The sequence below is a fragment of the Coturnix japonica genome, chromosome 5, assembly GCF_001577835.2.
Source record: "Coturnix japonica isolate 7356 chromosome 5, Coturnix japonica 2.1, whole genome shotgun sequence".
NCBI lineage: Eukaryota > Metazoa > Chordata > Aves > Galliformes > Phasianidae > Coturnix > Coturnix japonica.
Window position 1 is genome coordinate 39,076,284 of NC_029520.1, and position 20,301 is coordinate 39,096,584.

Here is a 20,301-nt window from a genome sequence, read left to right on the forward strand (position 1 = left end):
TTATCTAAGCATATTAAACTTTTCACATGTAGCTAATTTTTGAGTGCCCTTTTGTAGCTTTTAAGACAAATAGAATTAGAAATAATAATAATTTAGAATAGCCACATAATAACAATTTAGTGTAGGAAGACAAATATTGAGTTTTGATTATTCAATGGTTAGTTCAGTTATAAGTCATATTTTAAATTCATAGTTGTATAATTTAGCATATCTTAACTTCAGCTAATGGCTTTCCAGTAATAAAAACAACTTTATATTGTAAGTACTTTAATGGAATATACAGAACAAACCAGCCGCTGTAAAAGAAATTACTTTGTATTTTACTTTCTAAAATGTTTTAATAAAATTAATATATGCACTTAACTGAGTCCTAGAGACACAGTGTCTCAGATTAACGTACATTGATGCAAGATGATTGTATGTCCCCAGATAGCTGTAGTTCTCAGCTGTCTGGAAGAATGTACCACATCAATCCACGAAGTGCTTGTCCATGCACTAAGTATTATAATCTGTGTGAAGGTTGAGGTCTACTGGAGTATGATATAAATACATTTTGAAAGTGAAGAAGAAATATGCAAAGGCCTTTCTGTGTGTCTGTTTCAAACATACCATTCATATGTTCAAAAAAGACAGGGATCTTCTAGAAAGAGTCCAGGGGAGGGGGCCACAAAGATGATGAAGGGCATGGAGCGTCTGTGGTATGAGGGAACGATGAATTACCTGGGTCTGCTCAGTTTGGGGAAAAGAAGACTGAGGAGGAGATCTGATAAATGTTTCTAAATATCTAATGGGAGGTGGGAGGCAAATGGATGAAGCCAGGCTCTTCTTGGTGGTGTGTGGTAATAGGACAAGGAGTAATGGCTGAAAAATTGAACACAGGAAGTTCCATACAAATGTACAGGAGAACTTTACAAGAGGGGTGATGGAGCACTGGAACAAGCTGCCCACACAGGTTGTGGCATCTCCTTCTTTGGAGATATTTAAGACCCATCTGGACACCTACCCATGTGACCTATTGTAGGGAACCTGCTTTAGAAGGGGGGTTGGACTCAATTTTTGAGGTCTCTTCCAAACCCTATAATTCTGTGATATATCTGAGTCTGTATATGGACTTCCAAAGTATGCCTTCATTTGTGTTTGAGAATAAATTATTCATGTTTTTGATCAGTCTTAGCTGGAGTTTTAAATTTTGTGAACTTTGTCATCTGTGACACCTAAGTGCTCATAATATTAAAAAAGCTTTGCGCTATCTAAGATAACAGATGTAGGTGATAGCAAACTCAAACATAGAAATCATACCCCAATAACAGTTTCTCCTCCTTATCAGGCTGCATCCCTTCCACAGAGTTAGTCTTCATTGTTTGTGCTCATTACATGGAAGTATTGTTTTGCGCAGGATTTCTATACTTGGGAGATTATTTTTACATAGGTTGAACACAGACTTTTATATATTCCACATTTGCTAACTAGCAAACATGTTGTTCCTTGCTGAAATATTGGATGAGAGTACAGTTATATGAGATTTATCCATAAAAGTTTAAGAGCAAACTTGTGAGTTTTCAAGCAGGATGTTCTGATAGACTTACAGATCTTGGAATTAGTGCACATTCTTGTGCTACTTGTGAGATCAACTACTAGCATACTCTAATATTAATCTTCTTCTAAAAATGCAGGTAATTTTTCATAATTCCTGAGTAGGGTTGAACCTGTTTTCGTGGCCTCACTTTGCTGAGCATTTGGAAAACCCTTTGATATTTTCAAATCACTTAGGACAAAAAGAGAGTAAGATTTCAGATTGGATCTGACCAACTTTGTCTCTTTCCTAAGTTGCTGACCAGCGGAGAAGAGAGAAACTGAAAAAGAAGATAGACAGGTATGAAAAAGAAATGAGTGTGGGCAAAAGTGCCTCACGATCCAACTCAAGAGCAAGTGGAAGGCGTCTGTCAACTTCTTTTGGAAAGGTAGATATTTTAATTTTGTTTGGTAGATATCATGATTGGCTTGCCTCCCCTAATGACAGCTGATGACCAATGCAGCAGTAGTTTTAGAAGGAGGACTAGCATATTTCTAACAACAGAAGATAAGACAACTGTCTTCCTGGTATGCACCCAGCTCTCTTTCAGCCTCCTGACAAAAGTGGCAGGTATGTGGATAAAGCGTGCCTGTGGTAAATCCAAATTGTAGTTACCCTTTAATTCTTTCTGTATCATCTCAGGTCAAATTCCCATGTCTTCTCTCAGTCATTGAAATTGAAAATAGTATTTAAGCCATCCAGACGAGTGAAGATGACTACTTTTCTGTCTCAGTGTTCAATTATTTTGATTGACACTTCACTCAGATATATGGTGTGTGTTACCAAATAATAAGTAAGCAGCCTAATAAACTATAATATTATTCATTATGTTACATTGTATGCAACTTAAAAAATGAATGCTATTTTAACTTTGGTGATTTTGGTGGCAAGCACATCATTCATATGTTGTTTTAAGCATATGTAAACTACATTTCTAAGTAGAACAGGAAACATCAGTAGTTTTTCTGTGTGACTCTTTTGTTTGTCTTTGGCAGTGGGCAGTCTTTGTATGACCTTATTGTAGTGAGACATAATGCTCTGAAATTCAGTACATAGCTCTTATTTACAAATGAAATGATAGGCATGAGTAAGAAAAGAGAGGAAGTGCCATACTTAAAATCCAAGTTGATTGGATTTTAATTCTTCTGTTGATAATATTTTTGTTCTTCTGCACTATTTGCTGTATACTGGGTGGTGGATAAATTCCTTTACTTGTTTTTGCTGTGAAGTAACTAAAGAGGGCTTAAAATCTCTAACTGCTATACAAATTCTCATTTCTAAGCAAAAGGATGTAAGTGTGGACTTAATACATCTTTATGAGATTGTCACTCTCCCTATGCTTTAATCACTTTCAAAACAAAGTCTTCCGACAATAATTTCCCAGTTCTACTAATTAAATACAGATACTTTCCCATCAAAAGTTGTCCTGAAGGTGTAGTTTTTATCATACCAAGAGTAACTGCAGTTTTCCTTATGTTTGTTAGCCTCAGAATGAAAAAAAAAAAACAACAAAAAACAACTGAGTCTGAACTTGAATATATCAATTAGAATATCAATAGAAAGATGTGTTTTATGAGTGATTTTTGTGGGCTTGCCAATTTAGTGTTTAACAACACGTAAAAAATAGTTTTTTTGATTTAATGGTTTTGAAGGTTTTTTGTTTTTGCTTCTGTAGTATTTTTGAGAAGTAAAAATCTGTAAGAGAGTCTTCTAATGGAAGGGTAAGCAGAGGAAGTAATTGGCCTCATTTTTAGTAGAAAAAATACAGCAGTCCATATTTAATCTTTACTAGATTTGACACAATTTGCATTGGTTTCCTGTGTTTGTTTACACACCAAGGAAGGATTCTTCCCCTTTAAGGATTAGATGTTTTCTAATGCATTGTTAGGATAACTTAACTTAGCTGTTCTAATTGTATTTCTCCAGCTATAAGAATATATAAGTAGGTGATACTTGGAAAACAAATTCTAAGGATACCAATGATAACATAAAGATTTTCTGCCATCTCTTAATCATATTACTACACTATCTGTTGCCACTAGGAAACTAAGATAATTATACATCATTCATTTGTGGAATTACATGAAAAAGTGTGTTGTTAAATTAAGATATTCCTCAGTTGGGATGAGATTCAGAAAGAAAAAAAAATTGGAACAGGTAGTTGGAGGTAATGGCAAAAAGTAGAAGTGTCTTATAATGTAGCTGGTGGAAAAAAGTGGCAAATAGAGCTCTCCAGGCTTTGCCAACACTATATTTAAATGTGAGAACACAAAAGTTAGAGATGTGACTTTTGTAATGCATAATTTATTGACTAATAAACCCTGACTCTTATGTATACATATATATTGAGTTTAGAGTAGTAAGTAAAACTTACAGCTCTGACCAGGTCAATGTCTGAATAGATTCTAGGCTAAGTGTGGGCTCATCAGTTTTGATTTACGCACCTGACTTTTTATTTTCATTACCAATCACTTTTTATGCTTTCTGTTAAGTCTGCTGCTTTTATTTTATCATTCTTCATTTTTTCCAGAGCTGCATTTATTGTGACTTAATTTTGTACTAGAGCAGAAAAACTGTTTTAAATTGAGTCTATGCTTTATGCATGGTAAAAACAGAGCTAAAATTATTCCTTTAAGACATAGAGATTATAAGAAATTTATAACTTACTATGTGGTTGTCATTTAGTCAATGTATTTTATTATACACTGAACTGAGTATGAAACTGAATATCTGTAACGTGCCTTGAATTTGACTAGTCATCTTTTTCACTATTTTATGCAAGGGTTTGAATGCATAAGAACAGTAAATTCTTCATTTAATAACTAGTTATAAATGTAAAGTTACTGTAATGTGAGAATCTACAGCGTAATGAAATTAACTGAGGAAGTTATTTATGTTGTGGTGACCTAAGTTTCATTACTGAGTTGATTAAAATCATAGATTATCTTTAAAGGAGAGGGTTTAGATCACTAAGTTGATGTGGGTTAAGGTGTGATAGATGGTTGTGCTGCATCATGCATTTCTGTGCTTTTAGCAAAGACCCAAATGTGAGAAGCTAAGGAGCCAGCTGGTTGTCAAAATACACAATGGAGCAGCCTTTTCATGGGATCACTCACAATTAAGATGCTTCAAAGACAGTCATTTCTCTCACAGTCAAACAGAGGAGCAAGGAAAGCATAAGATGTATAAGAGATTGCTTTACTTCTCTTTTCTCATTCCATGCTACATAATGTTGATAATTGACACAATGTGTAAAAGTTTATCAAAACAGTATGATAAGCTACAGATTTGGAGGCTGAAAGAGCTGATAACTTTGTGTGTCTTTGTAAATAGATAATTTTGAGTATTTAAAGTCTCCAAATATTGAGGATGAATAAGCAGCACACCTGTGGGCATCCAGAGATTTATCTGTCACCAAATTAAGTACATACATTCAGTATTAATTACTTGAAATGATTTTCTTACAACAGAAGGGGCTTTTTAATGCAGTCTGGAAAATGTCATGTTCAGTAAGTGAAGCTGTATGAAGCTCAATATGACTTAATTATAAGCAAGAAAACCTGAAATGACTTTCCCATGAGTAAAAGCTCTGATTTGAGCAAGACTTGCTATTTTGCATTCCATGTTTAGATAATCTTATTATTGGGCATTTCTGACTGCTAAACATTTTCAAAAGAAATTACTCCACGCCAAATGTCAATTGAAGGGATTCTAATCATTTTTAAAAAGAGTTGTTTTAAAAAGAGCCTTTGGAGTGCTAAGGACTGCTTCACTTTTCAAGATGGCTTTCAGTCTGATTTTTTGAGACTTTGATTTCTTAAAAATGACAGGTATGACCTTTCATATGCTTGAGCATATGAAAAATAGATTAGGAAACACCATTAACAGTTTATAATATCTGTTAATTTTTTATGCTGTGCACATGCATGGCTATGTGAGTTACCTACTCAAATGGTTTGTGTTTAAAGATTTATTATACTGTTATGATGAGTCTGAAGAGGTATCATGCTTGAATTAGTTCTTGTCAGAATGATATATGTGAACAACTAAAGGAGAAGAACCTTCTGAATATCATAAGATGTTTTCATCAGGAATGTTCAATACATTCTATATCCTACATTCTATGTTCTGTACTATTTCTTTTCTGGCTTCACAACAGCGACCTCCTCCCATATGTTGGTTGTTTGAATAAATGTGTTTCCATATGCACCTTTAGTAATTTCCCTTAATAACATAATGCTTCTTGATAGAAGCAGTGATGTGTCGCATTATATAACTCAATAATATGTTCATGTGCATATAGAAAATGTAACTAGAATGAGAAAAATAGTTATTATTGATGCCAGCATGCAGACTGATTATATTCATTCACATCTTTCTTGTTCCCAGGTTTGTGTGAATTTTCTCTCTTAATTTTCTCAGTATTTAAGTAAATATCAGTGTATAAGGAAAGGAACAGGTGATATACTAGGAGGACTGTGAGAATATCAAATGTAAAGAAGGTTAAGAAAGTCGCTTAGTAAATGAGACCATTTACTCTGTCTGAAGAGCAGAGAGCAGGAATTCAGTTGACTTACAGCAATATTAGTGGCTTACAAATTGAGCTGTGTCAAGTTAAAACAATCAGATGTTCATTTATTACCAAATTGCAGTTTCTGTATCTTGACAATACAGTTGATAAAGTGTGAGCTATGATGGTAGATTAAAATACTTACAATTGACTTCTCTAGAATGCTGACAGATTACAGAAAAGCAGCATTATCCTGCATTCCTTCAAATCTTTTTGAAGTCAGCAGCATAGTTCCTCATTCCTGATAGTGTCTCTCTGTATATCCAGAGGCTTCGTGCCCTTCCTGTTTGAGCAATAAAGGTTTAGCCTGAGATGGGGGGTTCAAAATACATTGTCTTTCTCAATACTTGATTGAATATAACTCAGGATTGACACAAATGCAGATATGGTTTGTGGACCTACTAGCTAGTCACTAGGCCTGTTCTGCTTATGACATATCTTAGGAGAAGAAAAGAATTTCCTGAACTTCCTCAAAAATATGGAAAGTTTATGGTATATTGCCATGTTTACCCCGTCCTTTTGTCTTGTTTTAACTCAACTAGATCCACAAAATAGGTTATGTGGCTCTCACGAGTAGTAGTTCTCATTAGTATGTTTCGTTTTGTTTTTTGGCTGTTTTTTTCCCTGTAAGATGAGGCAGCAGTCATCGTCCTGTGTTAGCAAATGCTTTTACAGTCCGATGTATTTTGCAGCTCCAATCACTGAGAGTAAAGAGTATACAACCAAAAAAGCTGTTTATAATACGTATTTGAAAGGTGTGGAATTAACTTTTCAAAATAAATATCTATATAGGTGGATTCTGGAACTTTCCAGTCCTATCTGTTTTCTGTGGTGCTGAGCTACCACTGCAACTATTTTATATGCAAACAATCACTCTTGTAAGCCTTAATTGTGCTGTTTGCTAACACAGGCATTTGTTTGGCATTGTTACCGTATGTTATCAGTTCAGCATTTAATTGTGCTGTAGTGGTAAAATTAAGTTGGCAAATGTGAGACACCATCAAGAAGGGCTTTTTTTGGCTCTAAAATCACTTCTTTGCATCAGTGGTAGGTCAAATTCTGGGCTACTAGAACAGATAGTTCTACTGATTTGGGAGGAAGTTGTGTGGAATTGTAAAGGAAACATACAGCATGACAGCAGTGTGTTCTGATTTAATTTTGATGATAAACTCATTTTTGAGTATTCCTTTTAAACAGCATTTACTGCATACTATAAAGTATATATTGATTGTCTTGAGTTTTAATTTAAAATACAAAGCAGTTCTAAAAGGTAAGAACTGGAATAGTGTAGATTCAAAGCATTAACAGTAGCAGTTATGAAAACATCCAACATTTTCACGGTAAAAAGTCATTATTTGGGTGTTCTTAGAAGCTTTATTGTAGAAACTGAATAGTAGAATAGAAATTCTGTGCATTTACAATCACCATACATTACACAGGTTAATCTTCCATATGTTACTCTAATTTATATTACCAGGCTACAATGTCATGAGTTTACAATAAATACACAAGGACTATTAGGTGTCTGTTTTTCCCACAGCACACCTACATCCTCAAAGTAGAAGGCTTCAGAAGTCTCACAGCAGATATTTATTATCTTGCAAAGTTCCTATTATTTGTTTAGATGGGAGGTATATCAGCAAGTTAATTTCTGTATTGCCTACGTGGACTTCTGTTAGAAATGTGTTCCCTAATTGGCCTTAGGAATTGAGTTCTCATATGAAACATCCTTGTTTGTATACATCCATTTAAATCTTGCAGAATTTACTGATGCAGTTGCTGTGTAGCTGTGCAAACAGGCTGTAAGGAACAGTAATACCTGAACTCTTAAATTAGACATGAACTGAATCAATTTAAGTTTGTAGTTGTTGGTTTTGAATTGGGCTTTGTCAGATGTTATTCTGTTCTAGCTGTTATTTTGTCTTGTATTATATGGCTTGCATGGTATAACCTTGAGATTTGTCACTCTCTGCTCTGCATTTTGCAGCGTCATCTCAAGCACTGTGAGGTTTTGGGCTCCACAATATAAGAAAGACAAAAACTATCAAAGAGAATCTAAAGTAGCACTACAAAGATGGTGAAGTATCTGGTGGGCAAAACCTATGAGAGCAAGTGAGGTCTCTTGGTTTGTTCAGCCCAGAGAAGAGTAGACTGAGGGGGGAGGCCTCATGGCAGCTACAGCTTCTCACAGGGGAGCAGTGAACAGTGCTGAGCTCTGCTCTGGTGACAGTGACAAAACCCAGGGGAATGGCATGGAGCTGTGTCGGGAGGACCAGTTTGGTTCTTTACCAGAAGGTGGCTGGGCACTGGAACACAGGGTAGTAGACTGCCAGAGATTGTGTAGCATTTGGATGCACTCAGACATAGGGTTTGATTTTTGGGTAGTCCCATGTGTAGTTAGGAATTGGACTCAGTGATCCTTGTGGGTCCCATCCAACGTGGGACTCCTGTCTCTGCCACTAGCACAGTGTTTCTTATAAGAATCAACATAACCAAAATTTAAACTGTTAGAAACTTTTTGTGCAACTGTACTGAAGATGTGCATCTTGCTCCCACAGGTAGAAGAAAAGGGTTACACAGGGAATAAGCAGCTAATTATAGTATCCTTACTTTGTATATTAAGCCATGTTACAGTAGTTTCCTTGTTGATCTAAGATGAATCAGAGAGTCGTGTCCTTTACAGAATGTGTATTTTATAAAGATAGCTACTATATGATGAATTTTTAATCAAATAGGATTTGGAGAAGGAGGCAACAAATACACATGTGAAGAGAATTTAGGTGGTGTCATCAGGATAATTGTGGATAATATCTATTTACCTTACTTTGTCTGGGCAGAACTAACAAGCATACCCAGATAAAATCATTTGTCTCAATTCAAGGATTATTAGCTACATGACTTTAAAAATGTTGTATGGTTTTGGTCTAAAGTAAGATAACATGAATCTTTTCACATCAAGGTGTTAATACTTGTTAGCACTGGAGCTGCTTTAAAACCAGTTTCATCTTAGGTCAAAAATACTTCCAAGTTGGTAACAAAAATACCAACTGGGTATCAACTTGAACAAAGCTGGTAACTTGCAAAGCAATCAAATCTTGGTTTAATTTTTTTCTAGAGTCCTTTGGAAGTACAAGATAAAGACAATCTGTTCTCCAGCGCTGAGCATTCACCATACTCACTATACCTGTCAAGAGGACAGTCACTTTATGGCGAGCTTGGCTTGCTTCACTCCAGTCCAGTGGAATGTGCCAGAAAACATTCTTGGAATAGATCTAATGCATCTAACTCAAACTCAAATGTCAGTGTGTCAAGTACAACAAGAAAAGGCTCCGGAGTTTCAAGCTGTTGCTCCTCTGATAGCTCTGTGAGCATCACTCAGAGGCATCAGAAAAGAAACGCCATAACATACAGTGGGGATCTTCTGGACAGGCACTCAGAACTTTTTACCAATAACCAAAAAGCTTTTACTCCACGCACCTTAATATCAGATGCTAAATCTACACTGATCAGGTATAGGTGTTACACTGCTGCTCAAAGGCAAAGGAGAAAGCACTGCAAGAGACACGTGGAAGCTGAAACACAGACTGATGTGATCAGGTACAGAGATTAAAACTTTGTTTTGCAGCTGTGGAATTTCACTACCTGCTACTATACTATTTACTGTTCTGTATGGTGTGTATTTGTGCTTTCTGTCTTCTAAAGAATTAACTGCCATAATTATGCACATCTTCCCGCCCTCCCCCCTCTATTGTCCCCATAGTCTCACACTTTCCAATTCATTAATTAACACATCATGCAAAGAAACGGTTTTTATTTCTTGAGTGCAACTCTTTGTTGCCTTTTAATCATTTTAATTTAAATGCCTTCAGATATATCCAATATGAAGTATCCCAGTGTCCTTCTGAATTTCCACAGTGGGTGGCACTGGTATTCACATTCTGTTTACCTTGAAAGTAGCTGCCTTAGAGATCTAATGCATCTCTAAATTTTGTAGCTTTTCAAGTACAGATGAAGCATCTGATAGAAAAGTTGTGACTGAAGAGCAGGCGATGACAGCAAAGGTAATACAATTATCATCTATCTGTCATCTAGATACTTTTTCCCCACCCTTCACTATCATTTTGGAGTATATAATTCCTCTCTGCCACCACAATGTGCAGGTTTCGTTTTCTTTGTTATTCTAAGTAAGTTAGATGGAGAAGAGTTCAGAAGAATGAACAGAAATGGTAAGAAAAAATATTGAGCTGAGAAAATTAAAAGAGTTTTGAAAGTTGTTTTTCTCCAGACAGTTTTACAGAGGCACTGGTGTGCTTAATTATCTGTAAAGGAGATAAATAATCAGCACATTATTTATCAGCAGACTTTTCTGCCTCTGTTACAAGGATTTTTTTCTTTATTTTGCATTGGTTAACATATACATAAATTCTAAGACAGAAGAACTGGAACTAAGGAGTCCCTTCCTGTTAGGAAGCACCCAAACCAGTAGGCAGAAATGCTTTCATTGCTGTTGTTTTCTTTCAGTCTTCTTTAATGCATCTGGATTTTTTTACTGGAAAATTATACCACTTAAGGTTCTGTCTGCTCCTTAGTATTCTACATTGTAGTCACAAATGGTTACAAACATATAATTTCAGTAGCTGAGTGCTCATCATTGATATAATTTACTGTGTATTTTCATTGATAATAATATTTTACTTCTGCATTCTAGACTGAAGATAAAAAATACGATATGGATGAGCCTGAGAGAGAAACAGCTGCTTTTCCAAACTCCTTTCTAAGGTACCTAATTTACAGCAGGAAGAAATAGTTGTAGTATTCTTTCTGGCTTTCAGTACAACTTCTTTTTTGGCCAGTAAGCCATCATTTACAGAACTTGTTTGTTTTAGATAAATGGCCTTTTCCAACTTAACAATGTAGTTTTCTTTTGATGAAGTTCTACTGTAAAGGCAATAAAGAAAGAGACTTCTGAAATACACGTGATGTTTCATGGTTTGAGGTGTTTGGGTTTTTGGTTTTTTTTTTTGGTAAGGAGTGAGACTAAGGAGAATTTAGTACAACTTTAGTTCTGTATATAACTGTGAGCTTATAAACTATGTTTAATGTACTGTAGCTGTACATCACCTAAATATAGCATTGGCAAACCTTGCCAGAAAGCAAGTCTCCAGAAATCTAGGCTTTCCATTCTCAGATATGCTGAAGATTCAGGCCAGAGGTATTTTCCACGTCTTTTTCTGAAACTGTAACACTTTACATTAGAACATTGTCTAAAATACAAGAACAGTGTTGAAAATCAAGCCCTGAACCATGGGCTCCTAGCCCATTCTCCTTATTGATGGAGAATAGTTTAGAATCATGCTTTACTTGCTGATTCTCTTTGTGGCCTTTCCATAGAAATCTAATGGGTTAGATTTCTTACTATCAGTGTAACAGCTGTTATTTAATAAAAACAAATATCTCTTTTAGTAATTCATGTATTAAGTTACCTTAGTATACAGACACCATTCTTTCAACTGATGATTTGCAAACTCCATATGGTATATTTAAGATAGATCTGTCACAGTTCATTTATAGACCTGTGCCAAAGGTTATCACTTGGGCATTCATCCTTCCTCTAATCTACTATGCGGCAGAGGGCACAGGGAGCCTTACACATTCAAATACCAAATCATGTTAAGGCTAAGCACTTTTTATGGATAATGGATACCTCTTTTTGAGTTACTGGAAAACCTGCATCTCGCGAAGTGCTGTAATACTCTTCACCAGTCAGTTTTGCTATTGGAGCAGGGTTTCAGAACTTCTGGTGTGTTTTTTTTTCCTTTAAGGAGTAGTGGGACAAGACAGGCAGATTACTCCAGAAGAGCGTGAGATGCAAGGTACTATGCAGGGTTTTGGTAATGTTGCTCTTTGCTGTTTCTTACCCTCTGATTTTTCTGATTAGAGAGGAGTCATTGGATTCTGAGCAGCCTTCAGAAAGGATGGATATCAAGGCTGCGTAAGTATATTTACACCATTTTTCTGATAGTTTGGAAGAATAAACTAGATGCCCTCAAAACTGATAAAACAGTAAATAAGGACTCAGAATAAACTCGTTCACAATCTAAAGTATAACTGATATATGGACTTACATGTCATAGTTAACAACTTCCATGTCATCATTCCAAGTCTACAGAAAGTTCACTATAACTTTGCAGGTAAGATAGATGGCTACTATCCAGTAGCTACACTTCAAACATTTCCAGTTCTTTTTTGAACTGAAATTTGTCTAGAGCAAATTAGAAATTAGAAAGATTAGAATGTGGAGCTGAGGTGAATTCTTAACAAATTTCTGCTCTGAGATTTGATGAGAATTAACTGAGATTTGAGTTACATTCAGAAAGAGATTGTCAGTGATCTCTCATATGACCTCAGGAAAGTGGCCTTTCCTGTTGTCTTTATGCTTTAGATAGTCTTGTTCTTGTGTAACTTTAAACATGCAATATAAATTATCTATAGTCATCTTTCATAGAGGGTACCAAAATGACAGTCTTCAGACTGGATGACAACTCTTACATTACATCATGAAAGTTGTATCAGACTTGTTATTTTCTGTTTATTACTAAACTGGAGGATGATTCTGTAGAGCTGAATTGGTTGGATACTTTGGGATATTTAGAAAAATGCTATGAACAAGAAACAATATTTAAATGTTTTCCTTTTTTAAAAATGGGGGTACTGGGGAGGTAGCAACAGAGTTTAGGAGCAAACAAAGAGTTTTCTTTTCCAAACAATTTTTGAATTGAGCGAAGGGTCAGGTAGGTGTCTTTATTTCTAAACATTTAACATTGAGCTTTCTGTTCTTCCTCCAGAGATGATGACCTTTTATATTTAACCTTCATTGAAGAGATAACAAATGAAATTCTTGACATTGGGCTGTTTTCTAACAGGTAGATTATGGCTGTCGTTCAATTTGTAATGCTGTGTCAGTATACACTTTGTTGCTTTTTAAGAATATGTAAATACCTAGATACCCTTTGCTTGTTTTATTTCCTATTGATTCTTGCTTTATATAAGAAAAGAGGTCTGGAAAAGAGCTGCAGGTCATCTACTTCAGTATATTGCAATGTAAAATGAGATGCGGCCTCTCTTAGGAACTGATCTATGTGAAACAGTGCTCAGAAAAAATCTACTCTGCAAGATCTGTTTTGCTAGATAAGCAAAGCTATTAATCTTTGATACAGTACTTCCTCCATTGCCTTTCTGTCCTTGTTCCTGTTCCAGTATGAATTCAGCCTTCAATATGCATTGTAAGGATTACATACTGTTCCAGATAAGGGTTCGCTAGTTACTAAGTCATATATATATTTTTTAAATAATTAAACAATAAGTAATTAATCAATACAGGGATGCAAGCATTACTCCCACCTTCTTTACTTACCTGTAGAATAAAAGCTCCAAATAGCCCTCTTTGTGACAGAGCTTAATTAAAACAGTCTTAGTGGTCCTCTTCAGCTAATAAATAAAAAGCAAGAAGCAGGTTTGTTAAAACATCCTTTTGTTTGTGCTACCTGATTTAATATATTTTTTTTATTTGTAGAGTTTTGGAACAATTGTTTGAATGTCATATACAAGAATACAAGGACCGTTTGGATGAGGTAGGTACTCACTTTCCACATTTCCAAAGTACAGTGGAAAGGTACTGGTATGTTTTCTTGTGTATGTAACCATAATAATCAATGGGGAGCATCTTCCTTTCTAAGATATTTGCAGACCTCTACCAAAAATTTGATCTACAAAAAAAGTGACAACAGTCAACTCAGTTTGGTGACTCCTTCTGTATAACTCAGTCAATCAGTTGCCAGCAGTCTCCATTTCTTTAGTCAGAATGAAGCCCTGAGCTCTGGGTAGATAAGTGCTACAGGCTTTGTCTGCAGAGGTGACACCCTTTCTTTCTTACTCCCTAGAGCAAAATGCGGCACCTGTTGGATATGCTTAAAGCAGACCTTGGCTGCAGCCCAGACAGTGGTGCTAAGCAAATCCACACAGGCTGGAAAGCCTTGGAGTCACTGGATCTGGGAGAGTTTCATATGGTGGAACAGCTTGAATTTTCCAGCAGAAGTTGGAGGCAAGGAAAAGCTACAAAAAGCGAAGGATTCCTTAAGAACTTGGATTTATTATTAAGAGAACCAAGCACATGTGAAGTGCCACCATGCAGTGAAAATTCAAAGAAGACAGAGAGCAAGGGTGACTTTTCAGAAGATGCTGATGAAATGATAAATGCTGAGACAGAATCTCATGCCTGTGTGAAATCTGAAGACCTGGATGCTTCACCCTCATGTGAGGAAACTCTAAACTCAATTACTTGTGACGGTGATTTGGAAGCCAACAAGGAACTTGAAGATCTTGAGGAAAATTTTGCAGAAGCCCTTCAGATCACAAATGACCACTCATCATAGTGGCCAAAATTTAGCTGTTAAATAGGGTGGAATCTATTTTTGTAGAGACTTGCCATTCACTAAATAAAGAGAAGTGAATCGTTTATCTTTAGGTGTGTTTTAACAGAATCCCTGAATTCTTTTTAGCAGAGTATTTATTACAAATCAGTGATTTGTAAATCAACATTTCTCTACTGATTTAGAGACTGGAAAGGGTAAAATTGCTGTTAAAGAAAACACTTTGTATATATTTTGTCTATAAATACAGGGCCCAGAACTAACTTTTGAGAATATTAAATTAGATGCATATTTTACAGAAAGCTGCAGAGTAAGTTATGAAATATTTATTGTTTTTATTTATGAGAAATAAATTAACTGATGACATTTCCAATATAATGGCAGTCCATGTTATAAAGATCCAAGATTTTTGTAGTTTGCAAGAATTCAGTTTACTCACACTGAAATGTGGTGTGCTGCATAGCTGCAGAGCTGGGACAGAACTGTTTGTTCAGCCTGGAAAAAGCCACATTATTTCCTCTCTGCACGTTCAGCCATTGTTTGATGTTAAATCCCAGTGGAGCATGAAGTTCTTACCTCCTTTTTTCCTTTTCACAGTACCTTTAGCACATAGCAAACAAGGTTTCCTTGCATTAGCTTGAAAGAAATGAGGCTTGTGTATAGACAAGCAAGTTTCCAACAATAAGCATTGCTTTCTGATAGTGCTACATGGTCATTTCTTTTTTCCCAGCCTAGGAACTGAGTTGTCTTATTTCTTGCATCAACAGGTACAAAATCCATTTTGCACTATTAGCTGGTCTCATGCCAGAAACACATATAGTTCCGGATGTTGCATCCATCAGCTTTTAATCTATTCAGTACACACGCAGCTTGTTTTATGTACAGCTCTTGAGCTACTTAATCCTACTTGTCCATGATTTAGCTGGTAATTCTGGTAAGTGAAGACTGTAACAATTTTCACACTGCATAACACCAGAATACACAGTCCAGTTTCTTGCATTGATGGCAGCCTTGGCAAAGCATTCTGCGGGGAGTTTGGGGTTTGGGAAAAGAAGAAAAGTCCAAGAAGAGTTGGACAAACCCAAATGGTGGAGCTCATCAACTTGCACATGCAGTTCCCTCCTCTGTTGCTCAAGAGCTTCTATAGAACACTATTAAACTTTTAAGTTCAGTGATCGATTGCAGTGTGCCAGAAGCTCCAGTAAACATATAAACCACTGCTTCATTGTGAAGTATAAGCTTTTCTTAAGGATAAAAAACAAAAAACAACTCCCAAAAACTCTTTCAAAAAGCCTAATAAAAGCAATGCTTCTGGCACTCACCAGTATTGCAGTGCAGTGTATGTTTTCCAAGAAAACAAAAAGGCACTTTCCTGGCTGTCTTGGTCATAACGATAAATTACCCTTGTTGACAGTGACAGCAGAGTGTGTTTTATTTTACCCATGTACACGTGGTGGAGCAGATGGGTCTTTCGTCGGCCGTGCTCAGCTGGCTATCTTACAAGTCTGGCCTGCACTGTGAGTGCTCGGCTCACTGAAAAGAAGAAAAGATGATGTGAGGATTTTGCAGTGTTCCATCAGAGCCGGTCTGAACGAGAAGACAAAGCCACAGGACTGACTCACTCAGTGCCAAGAGACTGAAACCCTTCTCCCATCCCCAGAGCAGCTCCCTTTATCTTCCTACCCAGACAATTAGGTTGTGTATTATATGAAAAACAAAAATAACACAGAGCGACAGGCTTGGTCTGGTGGATACAAATATGGTTTCGATACAGAACCAAAGAGTGTGGTTAGCCATCTCCAGGTGCAAAGCCTTGTTGCTCCTCTGCCATTGACCATGGTGGCTCCTGGAGCCCTCCTCCCTCTGAGTTCTCCAATGTTAATCCATTATGGAATTAAAACATTCTCCCACAACTTTGTTGTGTAACCTACATGATAGAAAGGGTCGCTCAGCAAACTTCGGCTTGTGGTCAACACAAGCCTGATTAGTGTGAGATTCATACTAAAATTCTGCGAATTAAAGCATAGCAGTGAAAGTGGTTGTGACTTCAGCATGGAGAAAGGTGCAAATAATGACACAGTCATTTCCTGCACTATGAGTAACGTGAAATAAGTACTGTTCCTTGACCATGTTTCCTGTGGATGAGCTGTCTGAACATTGGTGACGTTTTATCTGGGTAGGCGGTAGTGAAAGCAGTAAAATAAATTAATAAAAACTGACCTTTTACAAAGAAAGCATCTGCCTAAACCACAGTTACAGAAATTTCCTGGACATGGAGTGAAATATTTGGTAAGGAACCACAGGGGAGCCCACTGACGTGCTGGCAACTGGAGTTGTCAGCACAGGCAGGGGAACTGATTTCTTGTACAACCACTCCCAACAAGTAGTAGGGAAAGAACGCTTGAGATAAATGTTGTCAATATGAAATCACTCAGCTTATCTCACCTATAGATCCAGAAGTACATTCAGGCTATCCCAGGCCTAATACTTCCCTTGTTTCCTTATTCACATTTGCATTCGGTGGTTCTTCAAATGTAGGTTGTTTAAGCAATTTGATACACAAACCAGACCTGCATCACTGCTAAGATGAATCAACAGTGCTTGATGGTATCTTCAGATTTTGGCATAAGCCCTATGAGAACAAGGTAAATCTCACCACCATTGACTACAAATCTGAATACTTTGGAAGTAACTGTTAGGAGCAGACAGCTGCTGTGAGCTACAATAGAAAGATTTGCCCAGGCTCACATGGGCAATAAACACATGTAATAGCATCAGTGTTTTCTTCAGATGATCAAAAAGCCCGTTACTGTTACTTTGCTCTGTGACAAAAAAAGTCTCATCTTAAAAGCCTTCACTTTTGTCATCAGTGGCCTTGTTTTCAGAGGTAGGATTCTGTTTGTTTACAAGTCAAAGTGGGGCTTTGGGTCATTTGAAATAAAGATTTGTGTGATGAAGGAAGAAGATACTTAGGTGTCTTAGTGCTATCTAGAGGAAAAGAAAAAGGAAAACCTGCAAGCAAAACCCAAACTGTCGTGTTATCCCTAACCAACATGAACAGCATAACAAAAAAAGTGAAAATACACAACATGGTAATTTGAGGCTTAAAATTTCTCACCCCACAACAACCAACCCAGATACTCACCAACAGTCCTGTTTTCTTTGTCGAAAGTGAAATCTGCTTCATTCAGAAACATTCATTGTCAGTTTCCATTCCAAGTGGCAAAGCAATTGATGTGCAAACAGGTGAGTGGTAAATTAATCTGCTGCACCAGCCATTGCACGTTGCATGGGTCACCACCAGTCAGGGAATCCAGTTTCAAAGCTTGTAAGTGGATCTCGTGCCAGCGGAAGCTGAACTTGTTGCGGGGAGAGCACAGCACTGGGAAGGGAAAGAAAGAAGCAGCACAATTCTCACTTGCATGACAGTTCATTGGTCGAGCCACAGAGGACCTATAGCTCATCTGCAACCTCAACCACCTAAATGAAATCCTGTGAGGACTTCACGAGAGCAAGCAGTGAAAGGGCAGCAACAAGAAAAGTTAATTCAGGTGAAGGGAACCAAAATTAATGATGCTGTGCCTGCTATGCACAGGGCTTTATGTTCCCTGTAGAAAACATCCAAAGTAACTCTCAACAGAGGAACTCATCCAAAGTAACCTCTTGACAAAATAGCTCTACAGGCCTCACATATGACTTGGTCTCCTTAATGCACTCACTATTCTCATCTCAGCAGGGAGCAAAGGGCAGGAGATGTATGGGACACCAAGGTGATAATACACAAGTTAAAACTGCACTCACATGGTAAGCTGTTGGACTGGTCTGCTAAAGTTATAGGGATGCTAGAGACACAGGATATATGGTCTCACTGAGAGTAAGCACAGCCTTCTGTGCAGTAGTTGTTCCTGTTGCGTGCTCAGCACAGCCAAACTCCTGTGCAGTCCTTCCAGCCCTATCACGTTGGTGGAATGAAATGAGACCTTGAGAAGGGCATGTAAAGGCTAAATAAAAGGAGTGGGGAGGCATCTGAAACTTGAGAAACTCGCTGCCTTGATCTAGCAAGCTGTAGAGCTACACTGCCCCATGCTCAGAGGACAGGCAGCGTGATCTGTAGCACGAGGTGCAGAGCTCTCAGCAGTTATCCCAGGAATTCTGCAAGACCACAGGACTCCCCTTACAGTATCTGCACGAGGCTGCAGTGTAACTTGCATCTCACAGCAGCCTGCAGCCAATTCCTGAAGATGAAGAGCAGAAAAATGAGGTGACCCTTACCCAGCTATCTCTTTCTCTCACCGACAAGGATACTTGCATGCCAAAGAAGAAACTAAGCAATGTGTCAAAGGCCATCAGCTCTCCTGTCAGCCTGGGAATTCCTCACAGGACCTTTGAGCAGGGGCCTCCCCAGCCATAAATTCAGCTTGGAAGCATTTGGCACCCTTTTTCCCAGTGTCTGACACAAGCAAGAGCAGGGATGATACAGACAGCACAGCTTTGGGAGCTGGCTCTGAGGCTTCCCAAATGCTGGGTGCAATCAACTCAGATAACAATGGATTGTGTGAGAGAAATAGCTCAGTTTTCCTTTTCCCAGAAACAAATACACATGGTGGGCCCTTCCCTCCAGCCTTGAGGGTCTTCAAGAGCTTTCAACCTACATGTGTCATACTGTGACTTTCTGTGGCACATATATTCTTCATGGCTTTTCCTCAATATCTGAGCTTCTTAGAGCTTCTGCTTGGTTCAATTAACAGCATAATGAGATCTCCCCAAAGAGTTACTGGCATATTCTCTTTATGACCCACTCCAGAACCTTTACCCAAAGTGGCAACTGAGAAGTGAGAGACCTCCCTGCCCCTGTTTTTTCTGTAGGTATGGTAAAGGAAGGATGGTTGGACTAAATGATCTTGTAGGTCCTTTCCAACCTTGTGATTCTATGATTCTAGGATTCTAGGGTTCTGTGTCTCAGAACATTTTTAAAGACTTTTGTGGTAGCAATGGTAATGGGAGGACGGTTGGACTAGATGATCTTGTAGGTCCTTTCCAGCTTTGTAATTCTATGATTCTATGGTTCTATGAAGCACCCATGATACAGTCTCCAGCACATTCCAGTCACCAAACTATGGGGCCAATCAGAAACAACATATCTAGTAATACTGGAGCAGTATTTCCAGTTTCTTTCAACAGCAAATGTAAATTAGCCTCAATTCTGCTTATTTGTCATTATTTAAAGACCAGCATTGTGAGGAGAGCTGAGGCTGCCATTTTATCTTTCAAACACAACAGTTCCTTCTGCCCTTTAAAACATAAGAGGAATTAGGGGGAAAAAAAGACAAATCTTTCATCAACCACCGAAGTTGGTTTCTATTTTTGCCCAACAATTGTGTTTTCCTCCTCTTTCCTAATTACATTTTAACCCTGACTACAGACACAATGCTGTGTTTCCTTTCTCCTTACAAAAGAGGAAACAGATGTTCTCATTTGAACAGAGTGCTGCCACTTTTTCCATCCAGAAATTATCACATGAGAAAATCCAATCAAATGCACTGGTTATTGTTGCTGGCCGACCTCAGCATGGGAGCTTTCAGGAGTACTGGAACCAGGAAATAAAAACAACACTGTATTTATAATGTGTCAGTGAAAGGATGGGTCTTCCTTGAGCTGAAAAACTGAGGCAGAACAGCTCCCTAGGATTTGTAGTTTCAAATTAAATTGTCTCCCCAAATTTATGAAGA

General features: G+C 37.5%; 1 protein-coding gene and 1 long non-coding RNA gene across 2 annotated transcripts in view; one reads left to right on the plus strand and one right to left on the minus strand.

Annotated features, from left to right (window-relative positions):
* The window catches only part of SPATA7 (spermatogenesis associated 7), a 30,977-nt gene extending 16,311 nt beyond the window's left edge, over positions 1–14,666 (plus strand). Inside the window, exons 5-12 of the mRNA XM_015865376.2 lie at positions 1,828–1,961; positions 9,259–9,740; positions 10,138–10,204; positions 10,852–10,922; positions 12,082–12,135; positions 12,989–13,066; positions 13,717–13,774; positions 14,084–14,666. Coding sequence (XP_015720862.1) covers positions 1,828–1,961; positions 9,259–9,740; positions 10,138–10,204; positions 10,852–10,922; positions 12,082–12,135; positions 12,989–13,066; positions 13,717–13,774; positions 14,084–14,575 — 1,436 coding nt within the window. The 3' untranslated portion in view covers positions 14,576–14,666. The remainder of the gene's footprint in view (positions 1–1,827; positions 1,962–9,258; positions 9,741–10,137; positions 10,205–10,851; positions 10,923–12,081; positions 12,136–12,988; positions 13,067–13,716; positions 13,775–14,083) is intronic.
* Positions 14,667–14,883: 217 nt separating this feature from the next.
* Positions 14,884–19,483, minus strand: LOC116653486. Its single transcript, XR_004307391.1, has 2 exons — positions 17,718–19,483; positions 14,884–16,105 (listed from the first exon to the last, which is right to left on the minus strand). It is a non-coding gene; the product is annotated as an uncharacterized LOC116653486 (long non-coding RNA).
* Between the last annotated feature and the right edge of the window lie 818 nt (positions 19,484–20,301).